We start from the raw sequence: 10,970 nt of genomic DNA on the forward strand, positions 1-10,970 counted from the left end.
AAATACAAACTGTTAAATCAGTAAAGTCAGATTATACTATTTCTCAAACTTTACCTGTGAGAGTTTTTAACCAGTGCATTCTTCAATCCAAATGCAATCTGATAACTCTGTAAAATGTTTTACAGAATCAAACTGCCATATCATTTTATAATTAAAACTGATTTTTAAAAATGTAACTACTGGAATTAAAGAGGCATAAAATACATTTCATTTTATAGACAAGTAGCCTGAAGGAATGCCTTAACCATGAAGTACATTTTCTTGTTTCAAATGTTTCTGTATTATAAACAAAACACACACATTCACAACTACTAGCTATACACTAAAATCTTAAGTTAAACAAGTCCTTGTTTGATTTTCCATCAAAAATAATAAAATACTTAGAAAATAAATCTAGCCAAGGAGGTGATTTGCATGCTGTAAAGTGTAACATACTGCTCAAAGAAATTAAAACACAAAGACAATGCTATTCTGTGTTCACAGATTGGGAAGAATTATAACGTCAATACCACCTAAAGTGATCTACAAATCTGATGACATCCCTATGAAAATAAAAATGGGCTTTTTGCAGAAACAAAAATTCATCTTAAAATTCATGCAAATCTCATGGGACCCCAAATAATGACATTAATTTTTTTTTTTGTCTTTTTGAGACAGGGTCTCACTATGCAGTTCAGGCTGGCCTTGAGTTCACGTTGTAGCCCAGCCTGGTCTCGAACTTGCAATGATCCTCCTGCCTCAGCCTCCCAAGTGCTAGGACTATAGGCTTGCACTGCAATGCCTGGTAACCACATGCGTCTTTTTAAAAAAAAGTCAGGTCTCATGTTTCCACATTTCAAAATATAAAGGTACATGGAACAAATATTGCAGCACCTGCAGGAAAGGGAACGTAGAGTAACCAAATAAAGAACCCAGAAACAAACCCATACCATAAATGGGCAAATAACTGTCAATCAAGGATGCAAAGAACACTCAATGGAGATAGTCTCTCCAACAAACAGTGCTGGGACAACTGGATGGCCACATACAAAAGGACTAAGTTGGAATTTTTATTTTAAACTATATATATATATATATATATATATTCAAAATGATATATGTATATTCAAAATGAACTAAGAACTTAAATGTGAGGCCCCAAACAAGACTTCTAGAAAGCTCTCTGCTATCAAATTTGGCAACAATATTTTGGATAAGACACCAAAAACAAAGGCAACAAAAGTAAAGAAAAAGGTAACAAAAATTTTTGTTCATGAAAGAAAATAAAGAAAAAGTTAATTATTGGGGCTGGAGAGATGGTTCAGTGGAATAAGTGCTTCCCTGGCAAGCACAAGAGCCTGAGATCAATCCCTGGTTCCAAAGGGGGGGGAATTTTTTTCCTAGCAGCATCGAGGTTTTTAATCTGACTCTATAAGCCCAGGTCACAGGTACAAAAAGAGGATGAGGTCAGTTTGAGGAGCTCTTTATCTGAAAGCTAAGTACAAGCTCCAGATGTTGACAGAGGTTCTGCCCAACAGAATTCCAGTCTGCTTGAAGAATGACACCTATGAAATCTTGAGTGTAGTACATGATGGAGTGTCACAATGAATGATAAATGAGTAACAAAGATACAAATTCAGAGGGTGCGAGCAGGACTGAACAGAACAGAGAAAAGTGGGATGTGAGGACAGTACCCTGGGGTGAAGGTGTGGGAAAGCTGATTATGAGGGAGTGTCACAGACACTGATGACACCTGATAAAGGGTCAAAACTTGAGTCTAATGTAGCAATGATAATAATAGTGGTGTTAATAAGAAACTGGATACAACACAAGACAATTCCGCCTTGGACATATGCAGTGTGCTTGGATGGCCAGAGACATCTAGAGAGGAGGACATGGAGAGCAACACAGACAGTGAGGGCAAATTGACAACCTAGGATAAAGTTTAGAGACAAAATAGTGCCCGGCTCATAACACGTAATAAGGGAACATCCTCTTGATCTGGCACAGCCAATTAGAAAAGTCAAGCCAAATGGAGGAAAGAGAATACCTAAAAATATCAAGCACCCAGCAAAGACTTTCCTCTAAGAGTAGTTGTCTTACCACTAATTTAGAGAAAAAAATTACATGATTTTGCATCTGTTTCTAGAGCTGATCTTTCTAGCAGGTGCTCATCAGGATCCACTTGGAATCAGAAAGAGGAGCTAGGTGTGGTGAGGGCCTATAATCCCAGCACCCTGGGAAGCTGAGGTAGGAGGATCACAAGCTCAAGCCCAGTGTGAGCAACTTAGTGATTTAGTAAAGCCCTGTTGCAAAAAATAAAAAGGGCTGAGGCTATAGCTCAGTGCAAAGGCTGTGGGTTCAACAACCCCCAAGATCTGTACCTCCAAAAACATTAAAGAAAATAGTTATTAGCAAAAGAAAATGAGAGCATTCTTTTTCCCCCCATAGGACTCCAGAGCTTCTGACAATACCAGCTTTCAGGAAAAGCATGCAAAGACAGTTCATAGTGAAGAACTTATTAATATTCTATTTAATAGGTCCCCAATTAAAAGGTAGTCCCTATAACCCCCATCCAAAAGATTAAAGCAATTAGCTCTCTCTGTTTTTTTTTTTTTGGCGGAACCGGGGATTGAACTCAGGCCCTTGGGCTTGCCAGGGAAGCACTTATTCCACTGAGCCATCTCCCTGGCCCGCAATTAGCTCTTAAGACACTTTAAAATATATCCTTATAAAACAGTAATTTCATATATAAGAAAAAGTGTATCTCCTAATCAATCCTACTACTCTTAAGACAAATCACTATGAGGTTTTTAATCTCTTTTCTCCTGGCCTTTTGTTCTAATGCTTCATAAACACAACACCCTGTATCACCCTGCTGCAATTACGGCACAAATGTAGCTGAAAACAAAAATCTGTAAGTAAAACTATAGTATACTGGCAAAAAGTTTAGTTCTTATTGCAATTTACCTCACTCCATTTATCTTGAAGAAATTGGACAGTATGTGAAGATTTGGCATCGTAGGTGAACATATGATAGAAGAACCTGGCTACATTTTCTCCTGCCTACCTGCAAATGAACAGGCCCAGAAAGGTGTAAGAGACTCTTCGATTAAACGGACATAAAAATTAATGATAACATATCTGACATTTAGATTTAAATTTGTCATGGACCAAAACAATCATATTCCTGAAAATTGTCCAAGTTTGTATTTACTAGATACTTAAAACTGTAGCTTCTCATTTACAATAAATGGCCCTTTGCCTTTTAAAAACCCATTTCACAATGAAACTATATTACATGAATGTAAGATGTGAACTATTGCTTATTGTAATGGTTTGACTTATAACTCATTAGACTACTAAAAATTACGTATGTTATACTCATATTTCACTATCCATATTTTTAATACACTGCTTCACTATAGACACACATATGCACTGTTCTCAGTGTCTAGATTCTATCCTTAAGGAAAATCTTGACACTGACCCAGAACAAGCTAGTTATCTGTAGCAACTTCAGCAACTTTTACCTCTAGCAACTATTTCAAAGTCCTCACAAACTGTCCAGGTAGCCAAAATAGTCTCAAAGGTCCCTTTCCTCCAGGCTAGTGATAATATGATAGATCAACTGAGATAAATGTTAACATACAGCAGATGTTAAGACATCTGTCTGTTAAGAAATGGCTCAGATTTCTGATTTGAGAGAATTAATATCTAGTTCCAACAGGAAAAACTGGATTAGGTAATCTAGCTATGTCTGCAGCTTTTCTCTAGGCGACAGTGAGTTTTATCTTATTTTGAAGATTTTCTAGTCAAATTTTACTGCAATGCAGGAAAAATAACCAAACAAAAGATATACAGAGAATCATCATTAAAACTCCCGATAAATCTTAACTTTAACATTTTAAACCAGTTTATACTTAGACACAAAAACCCACTGGGATGTAAATTAATAAATAAACTGAAGCCAGCCATCTGAAAAAACCGGCCTAGACTTGCTGAAAATCACAAAAAGCATTCATTTGGGGCAAGTGTTATATTTGTGACATATCATATGCCAAACTCAGAGTGTCACAAGTACGTAAGAAAACCAACTGCACTTCTTACTCAAAAGCCATACTGGAATTTGATCAGTAAGGTTTAAAGCAAAGGCCATTTGTGGAGATATCTTCAGGGAATATTTAATTAGAACCGAATCTGTTTGTGATGAGCCTCTGCTATATTATTTCTTAAAAATACTGTCAATATCTTGAGTGACTACTGTGCACATACAAATTCTTCATACAGACACAGCATGCACCGCAAAGGATGTCTGATTCAGCCGAGAGCACTGGCTGATTGAACCACTGTTCATACTTAATACCCTGGCAGCTATTCTCCTGGCCAGCCCTTAAACACATTTATGGATATTAGAGAGGTGCATTAAAACTCAAACTATACAAGTAGGAAATTATGGAATATATTTTTGGCTGACAGTTGTCAAACAAGAGGATTACTTAACTGTACCTAGAGAATTAGCATATAAAATGGCTGTTGGAAAAATATGCAGCAGTACAAGGATAATAAAGGTGATGCATTACTAGACTCAGTCATTTCACTTCCCTGCACCACTAGCACGCAAAGATCATCACTCAAACAGAAGGTGAGGACCTCCTTGTGTGCCCAGCACTGGGGAAGGTAAGCAAAGGAAAAGACACCACACAATATTCCCCAAAGTCTGTACGAAGCCCCAGGAAAGATGCCCATTAAATTATTGCACTGCAGCAAGTTTGTGGAGCGCCCACTGCATGCCCAAGTGCTGGGTACTATGGTCACCCATAGGAGCTTTTGACTAACTGCGGATCTGTAAACAGTGATGAACTATGACAACTCCAGCCCTGAATAGTCACAAAGGAACAGTATTTGATTCTGGTAATGCTTGCCTCTGTCAATTTTTTCTACAGATGGTAATTCTCCACATAAAGTTCACCTGTGTTAATCCACACTAAGGTTGCCTAAAGCATTAAATGAGAAAATCAGTATTTTAAACAAAAATAAATGAATAGTACACCGAAGCACATTTACACTTCAATGCTAATTTGGTTTGCACATACTTTTGCCTTCAATAACAATAAAAGGCAAGTGACTATAGCCATAAAATAGAAGGTCAGCTCTAAGTTACCAAGGCAAGAAGTTATTTTCCTGTAGCTAATGTGAAACGGAAGCTAAGATAAGAAGTTTTAAGTCCCGCCCTCTCCAACAAAAAAACTGCTCACTTTTGGTGAATTACTCAAAGCTTCTTCACTCATTTCCAGAGACAGAACAGACGAAATTACAGTTTGGGACTTCAAGATGACAAAATAATTTCTGACCCTGTCAAAAGCATCAGTTTCACAAGTCGTAAAATACCAGTTTATAAAAAAGGGTCCAGCCTTTCAAGTGTAAATTATAAAGTTTTGAAAAGTGAAAACCTGGTATTTGTTTTTTAAAGTCTTCTTATACAAGCAAGAAAATGAATTACATATCTTTAAGAAACATACACTGGCTCTGAATAGCTTGAGGACTGAACAGAATTCTATTTAGAGCTAATGATAAACGAAACAATCACCAATCCCACAAAGTGAAAGTACAGAAAAGGCTAACGAAATGTTTGAATACATTTAAATTTTGCATGTTGGGTTTCAAAGCCTTTGCACCAGTCTGGCTTTTTTTTACTACATTTCAAGCAAGCTCCTACTGCACGCCGTGTATTTTAAACCGCAACCCAGAGAAAAGAAGTGTGCTAAGATTTACCTATAACAGCAGTCAAACCTAAATATATGCCCCTCCTACCTAGCAGGCCAAATGACAAAAATGTACGAGTACTCAGGAAGTTTTGAAATTGCAGTGACAGTAGACGAGGGGAGGCGAAGGGCAGGAAACACCCAGCGGGAGCAACTCCGCGCGCCCGCCGTCCAGGGCAAGTTCCCGGCTCCTGACGGGACTCGGCCGGGCAACTTCACGCGGGGCTCGCCGCGGCCTCCCTCCGTCGCAGCCCCGCCGCGGCCTCCGCGCGAGCGCGGTGACAGCCGGCCAGGGGATGCTGCCGGTGACACCCACCTTCCTTCTCAGCCCGCGCCGCGGCCACCACCAGAGTCATCACCAGGTGCAGCGCTCCCACGAGGCCAGCAGTCGCGCTCCGCGGGCCCCAGCCGCGGCCGGCTGCGGGCTCCAGCCCGGCCTCAGCGGACGTGGAGGCGGCGGCGGCGGCGGCGGCGGCGACTCCTGCTCCTCCTCCCGCCTGCTTCTCCATCCCTGCCGGCCGGGGGCCGCCGCGCTCCAAGTCCGGCGCGGCCCTTCTGGGCGAGGCGGCGGCGCGGGAGCCGTGGTCCGGACTTTGGCCGAGGTTCCGGGTGTGAGCGCGGCTCCGGGCTTAGGGCTCGGACTCTGGGCGTGGGTCTAGGTCCGTGCGTGCGTGCGAGCGAGCGTGTCAGTCACGGCCCCGGCTTCGGCATCGCCTAAGAGGAGCCGGAACGGAGAGGCCGCGGGTCAGGCACGGCGGGCGGCCATACTGGAAACGGGCAAGGGCTGCGGACGCTGGGTACTGGCCTGTGAGGGGCGGGCGCGGCCCTCAGCTCCGCCCCGCCGCGACGACACCTGGGCGGCCCTCAGGTCCGCGCGTCTGCCCGGCAGTGTGTGACCAGACTCCTTGGCTTGCTTTTGGAGGCTCACAGCTTCACCCGCCAGACAGCGCGGGAGAGGGGCGGAACTGAGGAAGCCTAGCGCTATGCGGTCACCGCTGCCCTGCTGGGCAGGGAGAGGGAGGCGGGCTCGCGCCGGGTCGCCAGGACTTACGATGGCGGCTCACGCTTCCCCAAGGCAGTGACGGCGATCACGTGGAGCAGGAGGGCCAAGCCGCGCAGCCGCCTTAGCGGGTAGGCGGGGCCGGGGTGGGAGCTGGCCACGCCTCCCGGCGCCCGTGCAAACCGGGAGTTCTGTACTGCAGTGCAAAAATCTTCCCGAGGTATGAGTGCGTGTCTGGTCTTCTGGGCGGAGCGCGGGAAGTCGATCCCAGTGATACATCCTGGTCGCTTCTTGGACAACAAGACTTCCCCGGTCTGATACAATTTAGGGATACGCTGTACTTATCTTTACACCCTCCAAAAACGCAGCGCCCTGGAGGCGCCTCATGGAATCTTCGCGCCCGCCCTGCCGCAGGAATTTCGTACGTGCAGGGGACAGCAGTGATCCTGTAGTGAGATCCTGCTGTTGAGAAAAAATATATATCCAGTGTGTGTACAGGCTTTTTCTGTTTTGGAATGATCTTTAAGGCGTTTTTATTCACATATTCTCTCCAAAGTTCCACAGCAAACGCTGTCTCCTTTAGTCTTTCACAATGCCATTTCACACCCTCTTAAATGTCCTTCATCTCAGGCTTAGGGGTTTTGATGGGCATGACTGCTTTCCTCTTTCCAAGACTCTAAGCACTTTGAAGTGGACATTCTTTTTAGTACCTTCCCCACCTCCTATCTTAGATTCATTTACCTTACCCAGTTTTTTTGTTTGTTTTTTAAATTTTTTAAGAAATATATTTAGTACAGGGTCTACAGGGTCTCACTACACAGATCGGATTTATAGTGATCCTCGTGTTTTCAGCCTCCCAAAGGCTGGGAATGCAGGCGCGCCCCACCGCGCCCAGTCTCAGTCCCTGTCTCAGCAGGGACCTGGGGGGCAGGGCTGGCCTGGCAGGCTGGGAATAGAGCCCAGGTCCCTGCGTCTACTTAAGCAGGTGCTTGCCTGGTTCTTTGTTGAGCAACTAAGGCTATGTTTGCCAAAAACGCTCAACAAACCAGATAGGAAAGTAAGGTTTCAGAAAGACTTAAAAACATACCAAAATGCCACCGTGTGCAATAGTATTATATTTCTTAAATGAACGTATTGGGCATGAGAGCACAGGTCGTTGTCACAGTTACTCAGGAGGCCAAAGCAGGAGGATCACATGCCTCAGGCCATCCTAGGCAATCTGATGAGACCCCTATCTTGTAATTTAAAAAAGTGAAAAGGACTAAGGATGTGGTTCAGCTTTCCCTGGGTTCACTTTTAAGCACCAGAAAACAAACAAACAAAAAACCCCAAAACAAACAAAAGTGACCATACCCTAATGATTTTAAAAGGCAATTTCACTTTTCTGAATATCAGTACCAAAACTGAATAATCACATTATGTGATTATTCTTTATGAAACTAGTTTTTGTTATGTGCCCAAGGCAAGAGATTTCTGGAAGGTTTTTAACTCAAAAGCAGTCGAGCCCATGGATATGTAACTGAGTGCCTCACCTCCGCTGAGTCAAAGCTTAGCTTCCAGTGTGCAGACAGTGTCCCTTCCCCCTTGTTAGGTTGCAGAGAAACAAGCCTTTCCAACTGTGAAATGCTCAGGTCCTCTTTGACAGGAGTTAGCCACATCCTTGTGTTGGCCTGAGCTCAAGAGCACCCTGGGAAACGACTTGCGAATGTCTATAATTGGAGCTTAGACATATACAGGCATGTTGGAAGGGAGGCCAATTTCTCGTGAAGCTAATGAGGTTTAGGTGGCATGAGTCCTCTCTTGCACAACACAAGTTCTTCCCAAGGCCCTGCACTTAAGTTGTGCATTTTAAAACTTGTGTTATTATTCTTAAAGCCCCCCCCCCCCCGAGGTTTGTGTAAGCTTTTAGGGCCCACCATTCCTGAACCCTCTGCTGTGTTGAATGGAAGTTGAAGCAGCAGGGGGAAGGCGATGGAAGTTTCTTTCCAGGCAATCAAAGGAGACACGGCCTTGTTAGAGAACTTGGTAACCTATATGTTGGACAGCTCACTCATCACCCACTTCTTTAACTCATGTGCCTGGAGATGGAGAGGGTTGTAAATTAAAACAGAAGCAACACTCATACATAGGGTCCTCCTGCAGCTCTGAGCTGTGTACTTCCTGTTCATGACAGGTAAGGCTATTCACTTGGCAGGATCAAGCAAAGCTCATGAAGCCAGTGGTTCTCCGTCCCAGCAACAGCAGCAGCAGCACCTGGAAACTTGTTAGAAATGCACATTAGCAGCCCACATCACAGGGATACGGTGTTGGGAACTTGAGGTTGAGGTCCAGCGGCCGTGTTTTAACAATCTGTTTGGGTGATTTTGATACTTGCTAAAGATTGAAGACTATTTCACTAAATTGTTCTCTGCCAGAGGCTACAAGTTATTGGCACTTTTTATTTTCTACTCACTTTTTTCTCTACTCAGATTTTTAAAAATTTGAGATAGGATCTTGCTTAGTCACCAGTTTGTGCAGGCTGGGCTTAAACTTATGATTCTCTTGCCTCAGCCTCTCAGAGTGCTAAGATCAGATATAATTTCAACACTTAAGTTCTAGCTGACCTTTATTATTTATATGATGCTGGGCAAATTACTAGATTTTTCTGGCCTCTATTTCCTTCTCTGTAAAATGAGTATTACAACTAATACACTTGGAGAAATTAAGCAAGATATTTGTAAAGTGTATTGAATAGTGTCTGGCTCATAGCAAAAATTGTGAAAATAATTAGTATTGGGCTAATGATAGCAGAGGAGCTCTTGTCTAACATACATGAGGCCCTGTAGTTAATCTCCAGCGCTGAAAAATAACAGCAATTATTGAGTACTTATTGTTTTCCTTGGGGAAGTGTGTTTTTATTTTTTGGGGAGTTAGGGACAGGGTCTCACTATATAGTTTATAATGAACTTGAAGTCACTCTGTGGCCCAGGATGGCTTCAAACTTGCTGTAATACTGTTGTAGAATTGAAGAGATCAATAGACCGTGAGTAAAACAGGAGGATTTATTTCAGGTGCGTACTTACTCAGTAGACTTGTGTCCAAAACGCTGAGCCCTGAACAAAGGAAGGGCTCTAGCTTTATACATGCTGCCAAGGGAGTTGGTCTTCTCAACAGTGCAGGTAAGGAAGTTTACAGAAACAGACAGTTTTTCAGCTTAGTATAATGTTAGTCACCTTGCTCCAGCAAAACAGAATGTTATGAGAACAGGTGGTTATCATCTTTACTGACAGGACAAGTTTCGAACTCTGTTTGTAATAGAACAAAGAACAGTCATGGGGAATTGGAAGTCTGAAAGGAATTGTTAAGGTTGGGGAAACTTGTTTTTTCTCCTTTTTAAATCTTTTAATTCTTCTGCCTCAGCCTCCTGTGTGCTAGGATTACAGTTGTGTGCCACTCTACCTGGCTATCAGGCATAATAGAACTTATAAAGATAATTGCTTCCCTACGTGGCGGTGGTGGCCGGAAAATGGCGGTGGGAATGGGCCGGAGCATTACCTCGCTGCCCGCCTGGCCCGGCCTGTAGGTTGAGTGCTGCGCTTTCCGCGGGGTCCTGGGCCTAGTCGAGCCTGGAGGAGGAAGTGCCTTGGGGGAGGACAGAGGGAAGCCCGAGGGAACAAGTGCAGAACAGGATAATCGGTTCAGCAACAAACAGAAGAAACTACTGAAGCAGCTGAAATTTGCAGAATGCCTAGAAAAAAAGGTGGGCATGAGCAAAGTAAATTTGGAGGTTATAAAGCCTTGGATAACAAAACGAATAACAGAAATCCTTGGATTTGAAGATGATGTTGTGATTGAGTTTATATTCAACCAGCTGGAAGTGAAGGCCTGAACAAAAATGGAAGTTATTCCTTGCGTCTGAAGTATAGCACCATCACCTTATTAGGTCACAGCAGAGTGAGTGTCCCAATGTCGCTCTGACCCAACTCCCTTGATGATGCAGTGTGTGTTTGGAGAATCCAGATTCCAAAATGATGCAAATCAACCTGACTGGGTTTTTGAATGGGAAAAATGCTAGAGAATTTATGGGAGAACTTTGGCCCCTGCTGTTAAGTGCACAAGAAAACATCGCTGGAATCCCTTCTGCTTTCCTAGAACTAAAGAAAGAAGAAATAAAACAGAGACAGATTGAACAAGAAAAATTGGCATCAATGAAAAAACAAGATGAAGACAAAGATAAGAGAGATAAG

At 43.1% G+C, this 10,970-nt stretch overlaps 1 protein-coding gene and 1 pseudogene across 3 annotated transcripts in view; one reads left to right on the forward strand and one right to left on the reverse strand.

The window, feature by feature from the left end:
* The window catches only part of Tmem131 (transmembrane protein 131), a 187,070-nt gene extending 180,215 nt beyond the window's left edge, over window positions 1-6,855 (reverse strand). For 2 of the 3 annotated variants that reach the window (XM_023717378.1, XM_023717377.1), the window contains exon 1: window positions 6,061-6,855. In XM_023717378.1, coding sequence (XP_023573146.1) covers window positions 6,061-6,253 — 193 coding nt within the window. In that variant the 5' untranslated portion in view covers window positions 6,254-6,855. The remainder of the gene's footprint in view (window positions 1-6,060) is intronic. The other variant, XM_004633173.2, reaches the window with a different exon arrangement.
* Window positions 6,856-10,249: 3,394 nt separating this feature from the next.
* LOC101574246 overlaps window positions 10,250-10,970 on the forward strand; it is a 3,296-nt pseudogene continuing 2,575 nt past the window's right edge.

Source organism: Octodon degus, unplaced genomic scaffold (assembly GCF_000260255.1).
Source record: "Octodon degus isolate 3935 unplaced genomic scaffold, OctDeg1.0 scaffold00052, whole genome shotgun sequence".
Lineage (NCBI taxonomy): Eukaryota > Metazoa > Chordata > Mammalia > Rodentia > Octodontidae > Octodon > Octodon degus.